Source organism: Morus notabilis, unplaced genomic scaffold (genome assembly GCF_000414095.1).
Source record: "Morus notabilis unplaced genomic scaffold, ASM41409v2 Scaffold1285, whole genome shotgun sequence".
NCBI classification, from domain to species: domain Eukaryota; kingdom Viridiplantae; phylum Streptophyta; class Magnoliopsida; order Rosales; family Moraceae; genus Morus; species Morus notabilis.
In genome coordinates this window covers 156774-178706 of record NW_010362783.1, presented here as the reverse complement: position 1 = coordinate 178706, position 21933 = coordinate 156774, and the positions used below count along the sequence as shown (strand labels likewise).

Here is a 21933-nt window from a genome sequence, read left to right as displayed (position 1 = left end):
TATTTTTAATGCCAAATATATATCTCTAACTGACACATATTATATATATATATATATATATGTATATATATATATATATATATATAATGTGTGTGTCTGTGCGTGGAGTTTCATCATGCATCTGTATAGATCAGACAACTAGTAAGAAATTATTGGAAGCTCCAACGCTGTATTGCATAGTAAGCATTTAATTTTTACGTATGAAGTTCCATCATATACATGTGATAGCACATAGGTAGCCATCTTGCTAAAATCAGAAAAATATAATTAGGAAATGTAATTGGAAGAACCCTCCTAGAGAAATAATATATAGGAATTATCATGTATGTTCTAGTTACCCATTGTTCAAAGTGCGTTCAAGACAGAAAATGGCTTTTCCCCTACTTAAATATCAGTTAAAAAAAAAGTACTTATATATATGATACAATTTTCCTTTTTTAAGAGTTGTGATATTCTATGTGCGCATAATTATGGCCATGAATTTATAAAGAGTTATATGTGTTATGTGGCAACATTTACAGGCATAATCTACCAACAATTTCACATCTAATTTCTTATCATAAAGTGTGAAGTTCATATATCTCACCTATTTTTTTTTTTAAATAATGGTCACGATCAAATTGGCAGATGTGCCCTACTAGTAGCTTATAAGTTTGAAAGATTCTATTTCAATTCTGCCGTTAAATTAAATTGATACCCTTGAAAGTAACTGTTCATTCATTTCGCTGGTTCGAGTTTAGAATTTAAGTTTTGCTATAGTAAAAAGCTCTCACAAACAGTCACATCTAAATTTTTTACTACAGTAAAAAATTTTCACATAAAGTCACATCTCAACTCAAATCAGCGAACTAAACAGGCCCTAAAACATTCCTAAAATCTTTTGGCAACTTCTTCTCTTAGGCCCTACACACTTCACATAATTTATGTAAAAAACCGATCCATTTGGTTTCAATAATAGCGTTTCATTTATAACTAAAAGACCTAACTATGTATAAAGTAGGTAGGTGAGAGAGAGTAACAAGAATTTTATGAAAATTTGACTGTTCAACTAGTTTTTTTTTTTTGTATTTTTATTAAGGAATAACAACATTTTTTAATGCTATTAAACTACTATAGGGCTTTCTCTTTGAAACGTTTCTCATTGAAACCGTAGTTGTAACAAAAACAAAACAAAATTAAAAAAAAAAAAAAAGAGTTACAAGAATTTTATGAAAATTTGACTGGTCAACTAGTTTTCTTCTCTCTTTTTTTTGTATTTTTATTAAGGAATAACAACATTTTTTAATGCTTGGACTATGCTAGATGATTTACGCAACTTCTGATCTCCAACGCCACATGATGCAACCAACAGCTCAATTAATAGTTGGAGGTGCCAGTTGGTTCATCATTCAAGTTAAAATCTCATTATGGAATCGGGATGCACAGATATTATTGGCACTAATTATACATGATATAAACTCCCAAATATACTTGCCGAGAAAATGCTCTGAGAGCATTTATATAGTATAATATTTGGAGCATTAATGTAATTCCCAGCTTAGGAATAGGTGAAAATTATTTCTAATCTAATCTTTCTATGTAATATTGTAAATTGAAAATTATTTAGGGCTCGTTTAGTTCGCTCATTCGAGTTTTTAATTCGAGTTAAGATGTGACTTTATATGAGAGCTTTTTATTATAGTAAAAAAGTTAGATGTGACTGTTTCTGAGAGCTTTTTACTGCAGTTTTAAATCAGTAAAATGAACAAAACCTTAAAAGTACATAGATGGTTTCCACTTTCCAGTCCAAATCTCTTTCAAGACTTGCTAGTGCAATACACAATTCTTGGGGTCCCACATTTTTCGGACCATATGTGTGTGTGTTTCTAAGTAATCACGCACGACAATTTGAGACAGTCACGGATTCATATTATTCAACCTAAAAAATAAAAAGGGGTGGTCAGAAATCTTCACGGGTTGGGAAAACAAAGTAGGTAGCTAATATTCTTTTACAAAATGTTGTTCTCTTGGATCTTAGACTCTGTTCACTTTACTAATTCGAGTTTAAAATATGAGTTTTTTTACAGTAAAAAGCTCTCACAAACAATCACAGTCTTTATCCTGCTGAATTTGATGATATATATATATATATATATGTGTATATATTCATACTCTTACAAAACCATGTACACATAAAAGCACAATGAATATCTATTTACGAATAAATAATTTATTTATTTATTTAAAAGTTTGAGTGAGATGCTTGGTGTGAGATAGGTTTGCAGTGTTAACCTAATTGAGATAATCAAAGCCAAAGATCCTATAAATATAAATATTATATATATATATATACACACACATGTGTGTAGCTAGTGTAATTAATTTAGATCCAGATGAATTCAATCATAGAATCATCAAGTGTTTGCTAAAATCCAAAACCTTTCTATTCATGAATAGGGAATAATCCGGGCTTCCTCTCGTGCATTGGATGCTTCTTGAACAAAGTCATGCAAGTAACTAATTCATAAGTTTTTGAAATAGTAAATGATAAATATACCTCAAACGTACAACTCATAATTGACAAATCACCTCATATTTAAGGTGGTTTCATTTTTGAAATAGTAAATGATAATAACCTCATAATTGACAAATCACCTCATATATATTTAAGGTGGTTTCATTTTTGAAATAGTAAACGATATATGCCTCACACGTACGACTCATAACAATTCAATCAATGACAAATCACCTCATATTTAGGGTGGTTTCTTGATGCAGAACTCTTGGCTCAAGTTCTTGTGGCGTCGTTTTTTTTTATTTTTTATTTACGAGTTTCTTTATTAAAATTTCATTATCGATATAGTCAGTTTCTGACCGTTAATTCTGGTTAAAATTAATCACATTAGACTGAAAAATATATATAATAGAAAATTTTCTGATACAAATCTGATGGCTGAAAATAAGGACCTTTCTCGTAGTTCATTTTTCATGACCTACCCGAAAAACTCTCTATTTATTTGGGTTAATTTGATATTTGTTCTTAGTCTTTTCTTTTGACCTTATGGGGATTGAAAGTACTCTAATCTCAATATTGAGCGAGATACATAGACCTTGTTCATTTCATAACTTAAGTTATGTTCCAACAATATTTTCTCTCATAAAAATTTAAATTTAACTTTTTTACTATAATGTTTTTCTCTCACGTACACAATTCAAGTCATGACTTGAGTTGTGCAAATAAACATACTCATAATCTTCTCTAGCTCGGCTAAGCTTAGAGCATAATTTAGTATGTATCAAGTGGAGTTTCAATTCCTTTCTGACTCCAGTAATAACAATACAATCGAGTGGGACTGGTCAATATTTAAGGACAACACTTCTTCATTGCACGCACATGTGTACGTTAACAACTAAAGAAGGGCTCGTAAAAATATTTAATGTCTCCACCCACCAAAACAACTTCAATATATCTTTGTAAACTCTCCCAAACTAGCCACATATATAGCAAAGTTATACATAATGAATATAAAAGGTAATATCTATAATCACCCTCTTTTAGACTATATATATATATATATATATTTCTCTCTCTCATGCTGCAACACAACACAACAATGGGAGCTCCAAAAAATACGGCACTAATTCCATACGTAGTGTTGTTGGGTTTGGTGGGTTTTGTAGGGTTTGGAAGCTCAACGTTAGAGCAGGATAAAGCGGAGTGTGGAGAGAAACTGGTCGGGCTCGCCACGTGTCTGAATTTTGTTGGCGGACAAGCGAGTAGCCCTACGTCAGATTGTTGTCGTGGACTGAAGACGGTGGTGGAAAAGAGCACAAAATGTCTTTGTGTGCTCGTCAAAGACAGAGATGACCCAGAACTTGATATCAAGTTCAATGTGACCCGTGCCTTGCAACTTCCTTCTACTTGTCATGTTCCCCTAAACCTAACTGCCTGTGTTGGTAAGATTAGTACATATATATACTTTCTTCTATTCTTCATTATAAAAACTCATCCACACACACACACACATATATATATATTATATAACTCTTTATATCTTCTTCCCCTTACATATATGCAGTACTTTTTTAGGAAAAAAATGGAATGCATAAGCACATTATAGTATGTTTAGTTCGCTGATTCGAGTTTAGATGTGATTTTATGTGAGAGCTTTTTAATGTAGCAAAAATGTTAGATTTGACTGTTTCTGAAAGCTTTTTACTGTAGTTGAACTCGAATTATAAATTCGAATCGGTGAAATGAACGGGAATTAATAAGTTGTAATTCTCTTTTCTAGTGCAGTTATAGTTATAATTATTCTTATTAAATAATGCACGACTGTTTATTTTATAAAAATTTTACATTAAAAAATTGTTTCAAAATTCGAGTGGGACAGCCTACGTACCCCCACCGAGTGTGAGTGGTATGGCGCGTCTCTGTTATTTGTGGATAAGAGAGATTATAAATATAAACGCAAACGAATGAGACACGTATTCACAAGAATTTTCAGTGTGATTATTGTTTGTTATTATAAGTGCAATTTCGGATGATAATATTAATATGCGTTCATTTTTATGTATCTTTTGATAAACTTTTCGTGGGACTACAACTAACTGCTAGAAGCAAAGCGACGATGCTAGAAATTAGTGATCGGTTCAGTTCATAAATTTGAACAAAAATTCAATACTTTTAAATGAAACATTAACAAAAAGGTTGGAACTGTAATAATTCAAACAACACTAAACCGTCATCAAAAAATACAACGACGGTTTAAAAACTGTCGTCGTATGCAGAGTCGTTAAATGTTCAAAAGATACGATGACGGTTAAAGTTTAATACGATAAGATATCACAAAAGTTTAAAAAAGCACATTAGACCGATTTTTTTAAAAAACCGTCGTCTAATATCAACTTTTAACGACGGTTTTTTAAAAAAAACTGTCGTCTCATGTGTAACTTTTAATGACAATTTTTAAAAAAACTGTCATTAAAAGTATTAAAAAATTTAAAATATATGTTTTTGCCGAAAACTGATTCTTTGCTCTAAACAATTATTTTTTCAAATGTTATCACAAGTCATTGAACAATACACATGAAAAAATTCAAAACAACATGTTACAAATTCACCTTCTAGTACATAATCAATATATATGTAACACAAATATTTTAAAACCAAAGTCTCTACGAAATTTAATAACAAAAATACCTAATTAATCCAAATAAAACTCTAAATCCAAATAAATAATAATAATAATCTCAAAGAAAAGAAATTTTAAAAGATTAACAAAGTACTCATTTCGATGGTCATAATGTAGTGGCGGATATGGAGGCAAGGTCATGACGGCCGGCGACATATGAGCATGATTATGAGGCTCTTAGAGGCGGCGGCCAAGTAGAGGGAGTGAGGCGTACATATAGTAATGGGAGTGAGGAGTGTAGAAGAGATGAGATTTGAGAAGAAAAAAAATGAAGTATTGAGAGGAGAGTTAGAGAGAGAGATAGGGTGAGGAAGAGAGAGAGCTTTGGAGAGATGAAGAGATTTGAGATAACAAACATAGAGTCTGTAAGAGAATGCTTGAAATTATAGATGAGATATTAAAACTTTAAAAATTTTCCAAAACAAATGAGTAGAAAAAAGTCAAGTCTTTTTTCTTTTTTTTGAAATTTTTTGACATTAAACGATAGTTTTTTAAAAACATCGTCTAATGTGCGCATACAAATATTTTGTGTTTGTACGTACCACATTTTTTTAGCTCATTGGACGACGATTTCCTAAAAATCGTCGTTAAATAGGCGTATCTCCTATTTGTTAGTACAAACGGCGTTATACTTATTGACCTTATTTAATAAAAAAAAATTATTTTCTCCCTTAAAAAAAAAACAGACTGCTACAACTAAAAGTGCATAGTAACTAATTTAATGCGTTAATGGATACAGATCTTCTGGGTTTAGCACCCAACTCCACAGATGCAAAGGTGTTTGAAGACTTTGCAAAAAGCCTCGGAAATGGAACTAGCACTTCTGCTTCTCCAGCTGCCCGTACTGATGGTAATACACCCACACACATATAATATATGCGTATATATTTTTATACGACGAATATTTTTTTTACCTAATCACAAAACTCTCTGGTGTGTGTGCAAATATTTAAATATATATACATATAAGAATTATTTGAGTATGCTATGCTCATGTTTTCCCCATGCTTTTGTTTTTCTTTTATGATTATCTATATGTATTATTGTTTAAATCTTACTTGGGGAATTTTTGTTGAAGGAAATTCTACAAGTCACGGAAATACAGCTGCCAAAGGGGAAAGAGATGGAATCATAATAAGGTTTTAGAGATGACTTTGGCTACTTATTTACTGTGGTTTTTCATTAATCCACGTGATGTGGCCCTTTATGTTTGATGTGATTTATTTCCCTGTATTTGATGGTTTGATGCCCTTAATGCCAAAAGGAAACTTCTTGCTACACTTTAACCATGACTTTATTTTTTATTCTCTCTCTTATTTTCCCTCTCAATTTATTTTATATGTATAGAGCTCGTTTTGTTCCTGAGTTAATTAATCAGTAATTTTAATTTTAAATTTAAATTTTATAAAAAAACTTACTAACTGAATTAAAATTATAAATTTAAACTCGTGAACTAAACAACTCACACTCTATTCACATGCATATACTTGCATTAACGATCTGACTGGCAGCGTTAATTTCTATGTCATGTTTTTTCTTAATGGAAAACTCCATTTCATTTCGAAAACACACCGGCACCGAATCAATACAAAGCGGATAGCATCAACCCAACAACGTGAAGAATAAATTGGAAAAGAAAATGCACACTTAGACCTCGTTCATTTCACCGATTCGAGTTTAGAATTCAAGTTTTGTTACAGCAAAAGGCTCTCAAAAACAGTTACATCTAACTTTTTTATTACAGTAAAAAACTCTCACATAAAGTCACATCTCAATTCAAATTAAAAACTCGATTCAGCAAACTAAACGGGCCTTTAGCTAGTGGAATAATACACGATTTACATATTTAAGAACGTAAGAAACATAATGATTCTGCATAACCAAATAAAAATTTGATATCACGCAGACTCAGGATTATTTGGGCCCGTTTGGTAACGTTTTCAAAATGATTTTATTTTCAATACAAAAGTAAAAATGAGATTATTTTAAGAATTATTCTGTAACTAATTCTGAAATTGCGTTTGGTTGGTCTTTTAAGAGATTAGTTTGAGTATAATAAAAAAATAAAATCGTGTTTGATAATAATTATTAATTAATATATTATAATATTGTTGATAAGTAATAGAAAATGAAAACAGAAAAAGAAAAATAACTTTTAATTTTTTTCTAACTCCTTCATTTTCGTTTTCATTTTTCTTTTTCATTTTCATTTTCAACTATTCTCACTGTTTTTCTTTTTCATTTTCGTTTCAAAACATTTACTAAACAAACACGGTTTGTAGACTGTTTTTATTTTCGTACCTCAAAAAACATCTAAAACCGTTTTCAAAAACAAACAAAAATCAATTACAAACGCATTTGTTCTGCTGGAGCTCGTAATGAAGGTCTACGCATGGCCTTACTCACATTAACTGTATCCATTTCGAGGATCCAATTAGCAAAACCATAATAATTGGCAAAAGACGCAACTAGGGTTGTTCATGGGTTGAGTTGGTGCGGGATATGGCTTTTTCTTCCCCCACCTCAAAGAATGCAGGTTGCACTTATTTGGCCCCAACGATGTTAGAAAAATTTCACAACCCAATGATGTTTGGGTTGGGTTGGGGAGGTGCAGGGTGGGTTGGGTGGTCGGTTTTAACATTCAAAGAATCAAAGACTTAAAGTTCAATCTAACATCAAACATGAAGCAAAGTAGTCCATCCAACATCAAACATAAAGCAAATATAAATTAGTCTACACTCATAAATTAGTCTTAACATAAAGCAATCATAGAGGCTTAATTTAAACATGAAGAAACTAGAGAATAGAAATGAGTTGTCTGCCTAGGATTAGATATTAGAGGAGACAAGTTAGAGCGCGTGTTGGATTTGGGTGTGCAGGCCATTATAGGCCCAACTCACACCCCGTCCTAAAACTTCGGGTCATACATTGAATGGGCCGCAAAAAAATTTTAATACTAGAAATTGCATTTTTTTCAGATTGAGTTGGGGTAGGGTGGATTGGACCTGCGGGTTTTGCGGGTTTATTAATAGCCCTAGACGCAACTTCCCAAGCCACAAACAACAAAAGCTTTATTTACACCAATGGCCCTTGAGGAGATGCAATTGTCTCATTTTACACCTATATTCAATTTTAGAGGTCGAACTAGTAGCTACCATGAGGTTTCTGAAACCTTTTTTTTCATATGTCTGTATTTTACAGTCTGTTTTCAAACAAAATGTAACACAAAAATGGCACACAAAGGACTCCAAGATAGACAAAATAGTAGAAAGACAAACAAAGTTGAAAAAATAGATTCTTTAAAAAAAATTCTAAGCTGAAAAATAAAATGTAGCACCCAGTCCAGTTTTTAATTTTTCTTTCGGAAATAATTATTGCCCCTCTTTTAACACTCTTACAAGTAATCTCTATGTTATATTTTGTCTGAAAATAAACAATTTAATAGCATAGGAACGAAAACTGTTTATTTCAAAAATCTTAATTTAATAGCATGGTTCGACCCACCAAAATGATAGGACGGGCTAATGTAGCCCACGGTCCGAGTGGATCTAAGCAGAAGTGTCTGGTCGAGTTCGACCCACATCAGCATCCGATTAAATCAACTAACTAGGCTCCAACCCCGCTCAATACCAATTGCCCGACTACCGGGACCAAGCCAACCGACCAATTTGTGCGTAATCCATAACATCCATCGTAACGGAATGTTGGTGTTTTCTGGGGCCGTGGATCGAATTCGAATATTACTCAAATGATGATTTTTGGATTTCTTTTCACAATGGTTTTGGGTTGTTTTCTGCTATTCACATTGCATTTTGCATGATCATGTCTCATATTCCCCTTACAATGTGTCACAAACCGTCCCCAACACACCATAGTTGGGACTATAGACAATATCATGTAATAATACTCATTGACCACTTTTCTACACTACAACCTTATTGTCTATTTATTGCGGATTTTGCATGTATACATGGCCTTTGCTTCCCGTGCCCCAAAAGTGATCTTGTCTAATATGCTTTAATCATTTCTGAAATTCTGATTTATTTCTATCTTAGTCTCTTAAATAAGCAAATCTAATTAAATCAAAATAATGATATATATATATGATTAGCATTTTGAATAAGTTGATTAATTATTTCCACAATTCTACAAGGTTCATTTAATTTATAAATATCATGGGAATTAGTTAATCACATTAATTATGCTGCTTAAATAAGAATAAGGCTGCTCGTTAAAAGACAAAACTTGGCTTTCACATGGGTTAGTCTCAACCTAATTATGTCTCAACTCCACCACCACCACCCATTGCTTTACTGTCCTCAATGTAAAGTCACAAGTCACAAGCAAAGGATAAAAAGGGGTATAAAGTAAAGAGAGCCTCATGAACTCAACACCATAAAAAAGGTTATATATACACATATATAGATTCCTTCCGATCTCTCTTTCTTTCTCATCTAAGGTCCTAAAGCAAAAGAAGGAATTATTACTAGCTAGCTAGTTATAATGGCTTCAAGTTTAGCAGTTGAATACACAATATCGTTGGGTTTGGCTTTGATAGTAATAGTTGGGGCAAACCTAGAGCAAGACAGAGCAGAATGCGCGGACAAGCTTGTGGGACTGGCGACGTGCTTGCCTTACGTCGGCGGCGACGCCAAGACTCCGACGATGGACTGCTGCAGCGGACTGAAGGAAGTCGTGGACAAAAGCAAGAAGTGCCTCTGCGTTCTCATCAAAGACCGCGACGACCCCAATCTTGGCGTCAAGATCAACTCCACCCTCGCTATGCAACTCCCCAATGCCTGCCATATTCCCACTAACATCTCCAAGTGTGTCGGTAAGTACATAGCGCGCACATACATATTTTGCGTAAAGAATTCACTTTTAATATGATACAATTTTTAATCGTTAAATTTTCATATCTTATTTTAATGGATATGATTATAATAATTTGATGAGACGGTTTAAAACTGTACTAGTAGAATTTTGTCTGGTGATTAAAAATTATGTCCCAGAATATGTTTCTTCTCTAGTTAAAAAAGAGGACATGAATCATACCGGATAGATGAGTAAATAGTGTACGGAATTGTCTGCATAGATTATGTCCCATTAATAGAATTATGTTCAAGATTATAGATTAAGTGTGGTAACAAAATAAAAATACTACGTACTTTTTTTTTTAAATTAAAGAGAGGAATAAGCTAGTATCAAAGCCACTCTAGTACATCCTGATTATGTGGACAACCACTAAAGATATTTCATGATAAATTAGCTGAATTTTCTGATTTTATCCCCACGTAATTTATTTTAGCTATTATATTAATTTTTATTTCATTTACTTATTTAGATATATTGGCGTGAGAGTCGACTTTCCTACAAGGAGCTATAATCTTAACTTACATATGACCTCAGGGTATGGAACGTAATATTTTTTGAGCGTTTCCAGATAATAAAAGAGAAGGAAAAGTGGGAAAGTCTTTTCAAAAAAAAAAAAAAAAAGGAAAGAAAAATAAATAGGAAAGAACAGATCAACAGACAATCAATATCAAGTGAATAAATATAATCCCACCTCACCTAAAATATTGGACCAATATAAATTTAGAGGGATCTTGAGCATTTATAGGGTCCGTTTAATTCACTGATTTAAATTTTTAATTAAAATTAATATGTAATATTATGTAAAAAAATTTTACTATAATAAAAAAAATAAATGTGATTATTTTTTATAACTTTTTAGGTAAGGACCATAGATATATATATATATATATATATAGTATTTTCATTTTCTAGTTTTGAGGGGATTAAACATAGCTTTTTGCAATAAATGCTCATTCGGATACTATTTAATGTTTGACAAGGGTATATTTGATTGGCTAACGTCATTGTGTTAATAATTAATGCTTATGTGCAGACCTTCTTCATTTGGCACCAAACTCATCAGATGCAAAGGTGTTTGAGGGACTCGCAAACAACAATGGAAAGACCACAACCGCCCCCATTCCAAGTGGTACGTGGCCATGTTTCCATAATTTGTTGGTCGAATTTGTTAGAGTACTAAGGTCTTGTTCACTTAACTGATTTGAATTTAGAATGTTTTATTATAGTAAAAAAATTTTAGAAACAGTCACATTTAATTTTTTTACTACAGTAAAAAATTCTCACATAAAGTCACATCTGAACTCAAATCAGCGAACTAAACGGATCTTAAATGTTACAAACACCAACTCTAATTTGAATTTTTCTTACACAATTTATGTCACAATAAATTGTCATTTTTTCACTGATAGATCTAACTTGTGACAATCTTATTAATTAGATAAATTTTATATGTACGTAATTTATGCTCATGTTGTTTGATTTTTCTTTTTTTTTAAAGGAAATTCTTCAAGTACTATTGCCGACACCAAAAGTGATGGTGGGATGCAAATAGATCGGGTGGTTTTTGGAACTTTGCTATGGTTTTCACTCCTCACCTGCTTCTTAATTACATTTGATCTCATTTTGTAATTTGCCCACGCTTTTTGTTCATTATTGTATGTTTCCTGATTTCTTGGTTTTGTATCTTCTTTAAATGTTTCTTTAGTTTGATTTTTGTTTTTTTGTTTTTTAATGATCATTCATGAAGATATATGTATCTGTAGCTTCCCAAAGAATTTAACTGGAGTGTATTGTTTGAGCAAAATTGCATTGAATCTTTTTAAGTCATGTTCATTTCACCGATTTAAGTTTAGAATTTGAGTTTTATTACAGTAAAAAGCTCTCAGAAATAATCACATTTAATTTTTTTACTACAGTAAAAAATTCTTACATAAAGTCACATCTCAACTCAAATTAATAATTCAAATTAACGAATTAAATGGTCCAATTCACTTTATATATCCGCTGGTATGTAACCACATTCACTTATTCAATTTTTTTTCTTTTTTAGGGGCATTCACTTATTCACTTGTTTAGTTTAAGGCCTTTAGGAGGCAATTAACGCCTTTAAAAATAAAATATAGCTAAATAAATAACTTGCACACTTTTCAAGATGCTTTCTTTGTTTTTTTTTTTCCCTTCTTGTTTTCTTTTTCATTTTTCTAATTTTTTGTCGTTTGTAGTAGCTCTTTGTTCGCGTGCGTTCTAATGTGGACCCGTGACTCTACTTGTGATCATTACCACTTGGAAATGAGACATAAAAAAAATTAATTTTAAAAATTCTCCTTAAATTACGATCGTTTTAATACTTTATCTTTTAAATTTTAAAAAATAACATTCATTCCATTCAAATTTTATTTTATTAATAAATTTTTTTTATTTTATTATAATAAGTGACAGAATTACCACGTGCTACTTATTTAATAAGAATTGAAAACGCAATTACGTTTCTACCCTCATAATTAGATAATTATCTATTTTATTAAAAAAAATCACCATCTTCGTTTCCCATTTTTCTTTTTTTTTTCCTCATTTTGTTCCCCATCTTTGTACAATCATAACTCACAAAAACTTCACCTTCACCATCACCACCACCACCTAGTTCTACCCCACCAGTGAGTTCACCACCACCACTTAGTTCAACTCCGCTAGTGAGTTCATCTCCACATCTGTCATCCAACCCACCTGCGAATTCCCCACCTCCACCATCGCCAAAACCACCTGAAAATTCACCTCCACCACCATCGCCAACGGCACTTGATAGTTCACCCTTGCCCTCGGCATCTTCGCCACCGCAAAGTTCACCCCCTCCGCCCCCACCACCAAAATTTGTTCCGCCCACAAGTTCTCCTCCACTTTCACCAACATTTATTTTCCCTGAAGAATCACCTCATCCATCAGCATCAATACCTTCCAGGAATGCACCCCCACCTCCTAGGATTACTCCTCTCGCTCCATCAGGTTCTAATCCAACGCCGGAGATTACAATGCAGCCCATCAAATGGGTCATGTTTATTTACTGTGTTTTCTTTCTTTAATGCTTGAAAGGGTTGTTGTAGGTTAATTTATGATAATACCCTCCTCCGATGACTCATGTACCTGACACGTGGTGAATTCTGTCACTCATTGTAAAAGAATGGGACAAATTGTTAACAGAACAAAGTTCGAAGAGAACGGATGTTGCCTTTTAAATTTCAGGATGCAAAGTGTTAAAATGGTCATAATTCAGGGATAATTTTTAAAATTTATCCAAAAAAAATATATCATTATTTTTTTTTTTTAGGGTAAATAAAGACATCTATATATATGGTCAAAATAACTTTCTTCCATATTTTTGAAATTGTTATCGAATTAAAGTCTCGACTCGAAGATGAGATGGGGTGAAGAAAGTTGTCTCATTCACTTCGCGGATTCGAGTTGGGATGTAACATTTTTTTAAAACTTATAACTATAGCAGAAAAAGTTAGATGTGACACTTTATAAGAGCTTTTAATTGTAAAAAATTAAAATTAAAAACTCGAATCGGTGAAATGAATGATACCTTTGTATATCTCGAGACTCAACTTTATCTTGGGTTTGCTGCCATGTGCAAAATGCCTGATTATCACAATGCATCTTGTCACTCTCAAATCGGTAACTTACAGATCTCGAAGAAGAGATCTCAACCATGTAAACTCACAAGTTATGGAAGCCATATTTCCATGCTCTATTGTTGGTGATTTTAAGAACGAGAGACTTTTTAAAGCCCCGTTTATTTAATTGATTCGAGTTTAGAATTCGAATTTTGTTACAATAAAAAACTCTCAGAAACAATCACATCTAATTTTTTTACTACAGTAAAAAGCTCTCATACAAAATCACATCTTAATTCGAATCAGTGAACTAAACAAACCCTAAGAAAAACACAGTATCTGGTAAAAGATTTATAGTACTCGGGCAACTCACCCAATTTGCATCACAAAATCCAATCAATTTTAAATTGTTCTGCATCACAGATTTACTTTAACTCATGATACCGTAGGCGAAACAATATACTTATCGACTCTCAATAGACCAAACTCACAAAATAAGAACTTAGTGGGATAAAGTAAATTTAAGGTATATACCCAATAGAAGAAAAGGGTATTTTGATTTTAATATAATAGGCAACAAAACTTGTCTAGGCGTGGGATTGTGTGTATTGTATAAAATCTTTTAATTGGACTTCCCTTTGACTATGAGCTTATTCGTGTGAAAAAACGAGATGACACCATTTTAACGGAAGCAGAAGAATATGATTGCCAATGATCACTAAGTCCCGTTCATTTTACCGATTCAAGTTTTGCTACAGTAAAAAGCTCTTTTAAATAATTACATCTAATTTTTTTATTTCAGTAAAAAACTCTCACATAAAGTCACATCTCAACTCAAATTAGCGAATTAAACGGGCCCTAAGTTAACGCATGTTTAATCCTGCATCATATCAAGAAAGAGAACGAATATAATTCTTATTGGAACATTACTGCTAATTAATGATGCTTCCTAGCTAATTAACTCTTCCATTGGTTTCCTAAATATTATATTGGACATGGCCATGATGCTTAAGTCATTTATGTCAAATCTTTGGCCCTATTTTGATTTGGGTTTTGAAGGCTCTTTTGGGTTGGACTAGTCTTTGACTACTCGTTAATTGGACTTTCCAAATACGTAGGCTTTTCTACATTAGAAAATAAAATAGGAAGAATGGGGAAATAACACGTTTTGGGGGAGGGCAGTAAAAATTAATATTATAAATTTAGACCCCGTTCATTTCACCGATTTAAATTTAGAATTCGAGTTTTACTATAATAAAAAAATTTCATAAACAGTTACATCTAAACCTCTCACATAAAATCACATTCCCTTAAGGTATAGAGTTAATAACATATTTTACATAACAAGATCTATTGGACATGGCCATGATGCTTAAGTCATTTATGTCTAATCTCTGGCCCTATTTTGATTTGGGTTTTGAAGGCTCTTTTGGGTTGGACTAGTCTTTGACTACTCGTTAATTGGACTTTCCAAATACGTAGGCTTTTCTACATTAGAAAATAAAATAGGAAGAATGGGGAAATAACACGTTTTGGGGGAGGGCAGTAAAAATTAATATTATAAATGTATGCCCCGTTCATTTTACCGATTTGAGTTTAGAATTTGAATTTTACTACAGTAAAAGGTTCTCAAAAACAGTTACATCTAACTTTTTTACTACAGTAAAAAACTCTCACATAAAGTCACATCTCAATTCGAATCAGCAAACTAAACGAGCCCTTAAGGTACAGAGTTAATAACATATTTTACAAAACAAGATTGAGAAATCCTCAAAATGCCACTACGCCTCTTCTCCTTCCTAGAACCGTCAAGCCACCGTTGTTACTATTTTCTCTCATTATATATGTTTCTCATAAACGTCATTTACTATAATTTCTATTTGTTTTCTAAATACAAAAATTGTTATTTACTAAAATTAATTTCAAACCATGTCATTTATCAAAATTCTTTTTCGGAAAGTTTCTATCTACCATAATTTCTATATATATTTTGATTATAAGTTAGTAAATAGTAGTAAATCTAGTATTTATGGATTAATTTAATTAGTAAATTTAATAATTTTCTGGATATATGATGATAAAAATTGGTAAATCGAATATAATGAATTTACTCTCATGCTTTTTTTTTTTTATCAAATTACTATTGTTTATTTTACATTACTGATTTTTGAGTAAATAAACTCATTTTTAAACGTTATAATTTTATTTTAAAATTAAAAGTACTACTTATTAACAATGGCATTAAATTATAAATAAGTTATTTGCTCTAAGATATTAGTTACAATTTCCCATCGGTTATTAGATCTTCCTCGACATTTTAATAGTAATGAGATTACATTATATTTAGTTTGTAACTTCCACTCACAAACCCCCTTAGTGACTTTTGTTTTGTGTTTTTTTTTTTTTCTGAATTAACCCCTTTAATGGCTTAAGTTTAGTACTTGTAAGCTTCATAATGCATAAACGTGAGTTTTTCATGTTAAACAAATATACGTGTGCTTGATTCTTGAATCATATTTAGACACAAATTTAAGACCTATCCCTTTGTGTTTTGCTTAGCTTGTGCAAATAACATACTTGTACAGCACAGAGGACTCGTTCAACACCTCCTTTCTTAAGATTTGGAAAGTGCGTCTATTACGGCCTCATTGAGTTCACGAATTTAAGTTTAAATGTGATTTTATGTAAAAAAAATTCACGGTAATAGAAAAAGTTAAATGTAAATTTTTGTAAGAATTTTTAACTGTAACAAAATTGGAATTGAAAACTCAAATTAGTAAAATGAACGATACCCGTAACTTCTCTTTCATCAATTTCGATTTAGATTCCAGATAAGCTTGGACACATTTTTTTTCATATTCAAACGATTTATTTAAGGCATTATTAGGAAATGTGCATAAAATATTCTGATTAAAAAAAATCTCAAAAACAAAGGATGACAAAAAAGAAATCATCCAAAAGATAAAATTATTGATGAGTGAGGAATACAACATGCAATTGTTACGGTAGCATGATGGAGATATGGTTCTGTGTCCCAATAGCGTGGGGTCCACTTGTTCTCTTTGTGGCCATATATATGAGAGTTGTAGTAAAACTCGAATTAATATGTGATTTTATATGAGAGTTTTTTACTGTAGTAAAAAAGTTAGATGTGATTATTTGTGAGAGCTTTTTACTGTAATAAAACTCGAATTTTAAACTCGAATCAGTGAAATAAACGGTGCCTAATTATATCTACATTCACGTGGATAAATTTCAATGTATATTTTCTGCTCACAAAATGCTTCAACATCCTCTTGCGTTTGCCATTTGCCCTGGGCATGGGCAATTGGGACTGCGGTGTCACATGGTCTAAGCTTTTATATCATGGGTGAATTCGATGAATACTAATTTTATAGAGTTTTTCACAATAATAATAATAATAATAAATAAATAAAATAAGTCTAATTTACACATCAAAATGATATGAGTGAAGTATATAATTTAGTGGATATTTAGTTTATGGATTTAGAACCATTATCATTTTACATGTGTTTTTTATAAGAGAAAAACACTATACAGAACTATGAATCATGATTCAAAATTAGAGACAAATACAGAAAATAAGCATCCCCTTAATCTATCTTTATCACTTACAATGTGTTTTATTTTTGTTATTGACTTCATAGCATCTCTAATAAAATGTCAAATTAGCATTATAAATTTTAGAGTTTGAGTAGAAACACCAATTTTAAATGCATTACTATTTTTTATATTAAATATATCACATGCTAATCAAATTTGACACTGCCTATAACATATGATAAATTTTGATATTCAATCGTTATTGGTTCATGTATTCACTTTTTCATTTAATCCTTGCAACATTTTCATTTTTAATTTGTTTTGAAACTAGAGTTTACTTTTACATTTTCGAAACTTAATAATTATGAAAAAACTAAGGGCACTGGAGTATACAATAGAATACTATATAAAATATACTTTCACACTATTTTAGCGTCAAACACAGCTTTGATATCGATGTTTGCATTAAGACGAAACTAAAATGTGTTTGAAATAGGGTTAGCTTTAATTATTTCTCAATTTGTCCCTTGATTTTCTGAAACTACACAAGTGCCCTTTGACTTTGAAAAACGTATTTCAGTTTTATCCACTTTTGAAACAACAAAAATAAGGTAAAGCGACGTAAATACCCTTATATAGTTTTTTTTTTTTTTTTTTTTTTTTTTTTTTTTTTTTTTTTTGCTAATCTACCTTTAAATAGTTTATGAAACAGATTTCATAAATTTAAATTGAAGTACGGTTTAGTTAATTTAGTTATTATATAAAGAATCTTAGAATATCTATACAAAATTGAAGTTTCTAAACTTTTATTAATAGACTGTTATTAGTTGGAAAGATTCATCAATTTGGGGGAGGCAAATATAATCACCTATACATTCATTAGTATAATCATTTAATTAGATAAGATGATATTATACAAATTCTAACAAAAATAAAATATAAATCTCATGTTCATCAAGCATCTTAGTAAAATCTAAATAAATGCCACAACAGACAAATATATATTTTATATTTTTTTCATAACTCCCTCTAATTGTTATTTGTTATGATACATGACATTTTTTCAAGTTTTTTTTTTTAAGGATTTTCTCTGATAGGTTGATTTATAATAAGATCAGTTTTTAACCGTAACATTTAATCAAAATCACATTAAATTAAAAAATATACAAAATAAGTAACTTTTAATATAGATTAAACAACTACAAAATAACTATCGATAATTTTTTTTGTAATTTTATCAGAAAAACTCACCCTTTTTTTTTAAAAATTCTACACCCTGTAATAAAGTCAAGGCGATTTACTACCAAGGTACGACACACATTTCTCTCCTTCTGCCACACACGTTTCATGATTTTTTTTTTTTAGGCGTTTACACGAGTTGAATCAAAATGCTTTATCAGATGAAAACAATCAAGTTATAATCCAGCACGTTCATTTCGTTCATTCGAGTTTTGTTACAGTAAAACGCTCTCAGAAACAGTCACTTCTAACTTTTTTGCTACAATAAAAAGCTCTCACACAACATCACATCTTAACTCGAATTAGCGAACCGAACAGGCCCACGTTTTACATCAGAAAGCGAAACGATTATATGGTCCTTTATTCGTCTTTAATGTTTTCGGTAAATTTTCCACCTGTCGTTCAAATCTTTGGTGGAAATAAAATTGTTGTTCACATTGTACCTAACTTTCTTGACCTTAGAGTGACAATATTTTCTTCACAAAATACTTTCTTGACCTTAGAGTGACAATATTTTCTTCACAAAATTTTCTTGCAAGTTTCCAATAAAGATCAGGGAATATTTTTGGTGGTTTTTTTAAACATCGGTGTTTTTATTTATCAATCGTTAAATTTATATTATTTTTTTTAAATTTGAGTTGATTTTTAATTAGATTTAATATAAATCCAACGGCTTAATAGGAACACCGGTATTTCTTAAAGAGAGGAAATATCAAAAAAATCCCAAAAGATTAAAGAGAAGAAGATGATGATGATGATGTGATGAGGATTGATGAATGCCTCAAACTTGGATAGGGGAGAAGAAAAGTCGGATTAGAAAAATATATAATTACTTGCGATTTTTTTTAAGGAAAAAAATTAAGACTTCCAACTTTAAAAAAATAGATAAGATAGGATAATATTTATGTGACCATGATAAGAAAGACACATTATTTAATGGTCACATTTTTATCAGTAGTTACTATTAAATATAAAAATTTAATGTCGTGACGTGATAAAAATCTAGTTTTATTAATTATTTTAAATTTTTTTGGTCATTTATATAATTTATTATAACTGTCAGATTGATATCTTGTGGCTAAAATTATAATACCTATTGATGAGTAAATATTAGAATAACTACTAAACCACACCAATATATATATGTTTAATTTTAATGGTTACTCTATTATTTACTCATTAATGAGCATCATTATTTTAACCGTAAAATTTTAATCAGATGGTTATAATAAATTAAATAGTTAACTTAACACAATTATGACAATTAATGATATTAAATTTTATCACATCACGTTATTAAATTTTTATATTTAATGATTACTAACAATGAGAAGTAACCATTAAAAACTCATAAACTGCCTTTAATTATTTACTTTTATCTATCAAATTTATGTTAAAAATTGTTTATTTTGAATATTTTTTTTATTTAATGTGATTTTGACGATATCAAATGGTCAGAAACTGACTCAACCGATAAAGAGGCGCTATTGAAGAAAGTCAGAAAAAATAAAATATATTTTATGTTCATAAGACACACTAAACTCGTGAAGAAATAAAATACAAGTATATTAGGGGGTCAAAAATTCTAACCTCCACACTTGATTAAACGATCCAAACTTCTCCAACCAACATTTCTATAAATCTCTAGAAACAAAAGTCTTTCAAAAATCAATACTTTTATTTTTTTCCCCATGAAAAACAGAATCATGAATAAAAAAATCTTGCAAGTTGGAAATGGAGAGTGGAGAAAAATCCATGCCTCGATCTTCGAATTAACGGAGGACAAAAGCCAAAGGTGAAAGGTCTTTGCAGGAAAAAGAATATAAAACAAAAACGACAAAAGGTCAATTATACATAGACTTATAAAAAATGGATATATATGGTGAATTTTCAATAGTTAAATTTTTATAAGGTGTCACTTTAAAATGGATATTATTAATTTTTTAATTAATTATTTAATTTATTACAACTGTCATATTAATATTTTATGATTAAAATAATAATACATATAGATGAATACATATTGAAATAATTATGTGTATGTAATTTATCTATCTATATCCATAATCCAATATAGAGTACCGTGAAAATACACACCACACAGCCAACGAAAAATGATGGAGAAATGACAAAAATAGACTTATCTTAAGTAAAAGAGTAATAAACAATAAATTTTTTTATGAAATTAAAGGAGCAATACCAAACTTCTTTGATGATATAACTGCATCATAAAGCAGAGTATTTTTTAACACCGTACGACTAGTTTGTTGTCTTCTACAACTCTTTTTTATTATTTTTACTCTCTTTGTCGTTTTCTTATTAAGTTTCCTTTTTTGCCCTTTTACTTATTTTTATTTCTTTCTCCTAAAATTTACATTTTAAAATAGTTATTGTTTAAAATTAAAAAAAAAACCAACTAACACTTCTTCTTAAATATATTCACAATAAAGTGTTTTTTGCTTTCATCAATACTGTTTTGCTAATTATCCTGATAAAATAATTTATCTCAACTATGTATTTACTTATATATATTTTTCTTCTTCATATGCAAATTAGGATTTTTTATTTAATTTGGCTGACCAAAATATTTCTTTTTCTTATATATGCTCTATTTATTTTATGTTTTCTTAACTTGTTCTTACTCTTTTTCCCATAAACTCTTACGTTTTTTGACTTTTAAATGTCTACTTAACATCTTTAGTCTTCTCATATATATATATATATATATATATATATCCTCTGTTAGATTTATATTTGATTTATCCTCATTGAAACCTTTTTTTCTTTTGTCTTAAATACTAGTTGAACTCTACGTGCATGCACGTAGAGAGTAATTCGTGTGTTAAGTTTTAATTTTTATGTTATTATTTTTTTCATTTATTTAATGATCAAAATCTTAGTTAGTTAGTTAATACAAAATCAACACAAATATTTTTTTAAGTATCGCTATAAGACTAACAAGGATTACACATAAAAAAATAATTAAGGAAGGAAAAAAAAAGACTATATCATATAGAATTTTTTCGCAAAACGAAAATATATAAAAAGAAAATTAAGCACAAGAGTATTTTTATAATTTAGGCTATGTTGGATGTCTGTTCGGCTCTGTATGTCGAGTACTGTTCATGAGTATGCCGTTGAGAACAGACCACTGATGTTCTGCTTCCGCTATAGTCGCCGAGCATGACACCACCACCTTTTATGTTGCTCAACAACCTCTATACCCAAATACCTAACGTCAGATACCGCCCAGTGACCAATCTCCCCACCAAGCACTCTAACATTTGAGAGCTCATACCATGTTCCCGGTCATCCGTACAAGGGCAATTTGCACCGTTAGATTGACCAAGTATGACAACCATCGATTCACGACACCTGTCTCTATGTCTGACAGGCCTTTGCGACCGTACCGGCAGACCTCCGATGGACGGCGAGTAAAACCTGGGTCCAGTAAGAAACCATAAATACCC

General features: G+C 30.8%; 3 protein-coding genes across 3 annotated transcripts; 2 read left to right on the top strand and 1 right to left on the bottom strand.

The window, feature by feature from the left end:
• The first annotated feature begins 3587 nt into the window (after positions 1-3587).
• Positions 3588-6320, top strand: LOC21399740 (protein YLS3). Its single transcript, XM_024168685.1, has 3 exons — positions 3588-3936; positions 5914-6024; positions 6253-6320. Exons 1-3 carry the CDS (start codon positions 3594-3596, stop codon positions 6318-6320), a joined length of 522 nt encoding a protein of 173 aa, XP_024024453.1. The 5' UTR covers positions 3588-3593.
• A 3240-nt stretch (positions 6321-9560) lies between these two features.
• On the top strand, positions 9561-11714 carry LOC21399739 (protein YLS3). The gene is made up of 3 exons (XM_010102835.2): positions 9561-10008; positions 11083-11178; positions 11548-11714. The coding sequence occupies exons 1-3, from the start codon at positions 9678-9680 to the stop codon at positions 11676-11678; spliced, it is 558 nt and encodes a 185-aa protein (XP_010101137.1). The 5' UTR covers positions 9561-9677; the 3' UTR covers positions 11679-11714.
• Positions 11715-12135: 421 nt separating this feature from the next.
• On the bottom strand, positions 12136-13098 carry LOC112092459 (glycine-rich protein DOT1-like). Its single transcript, XM_024168684.1, has 3 exons — positions 12999-13098; positions 12655-12965; positions 12136-12153 (listed from the first exon to the last, which is right to left on the bottom strand). The coding sequence occupies exons 1-3, from the start codon at positions 13096-13098 to the stop codon at positions 12136-12138; spliced, it is 429 nt and encodes a 142-aa protein (XP_024024452.1).
• Positions 13099-21933: the final 8835 nt, after the last annotated feature.

Excerpts from the sequence above, each read along its gene's own strand:
- LOC21399740 (XM_024168685.1), top strand. The coding sequence starts at position 3,594 with ATGGGAGCTCCAAAAAATACGGCACTAATTCCATACGTAGTGTTGTTG. Across the intron at positions 3,937-5,913 it reads AAACCTAACTGCCTGTGTTG|ATCTTCTGGGTTTAGCACCC; the intron begins GTAAGATTAGTA and ends TAATGGATACAG. Across the intron at positions 6,025-6,252 it reads TCCAGCTGCCCGTACTGATG|GAAATTCTACAAGTCACGGA; the intron begins GTAATACACCCA and ends TTTTTGTTGAAG.
- LOC21399739 (XM_010102835.2), top strand. The coding sequence starts at position 9,678 with ATGGCTTCAAGTTTAGCAGTTGAATACACAATATCGTTGGGTTTGGCT. Across the intron at positions 10,009-11,082 it reads TAACATCTCCAAGTGTGTCG|ACCTTCTTCATTTGGCACCA; the intron begins GTAAGTACATAG and ends GCTTATGTGCAG. Across the intron at positions 11,179-11,547 it reads AACCGCCCCCATTCCAAGTG|GAAATTCTTCAAGTACTATT; the intron begins GTACGTGGCCAT and ends TTTTTTTTAAAG.
- LOC112092459 (XM_024168684.1), bottom strand. The coding sequence starts at position 13,098 with ATGACCCATTTGATGGGCTGCATTGTAATCTCCGGCGTTGGATTAGAA. Across the intron at positions 12,966-12,998 it reads TGGGGGTGCATTCCTGGAAG|GGAAAATAAATGTTGGTGAA; the intron begins GTATTGATGCTG and ends GTGATTCTTCAG.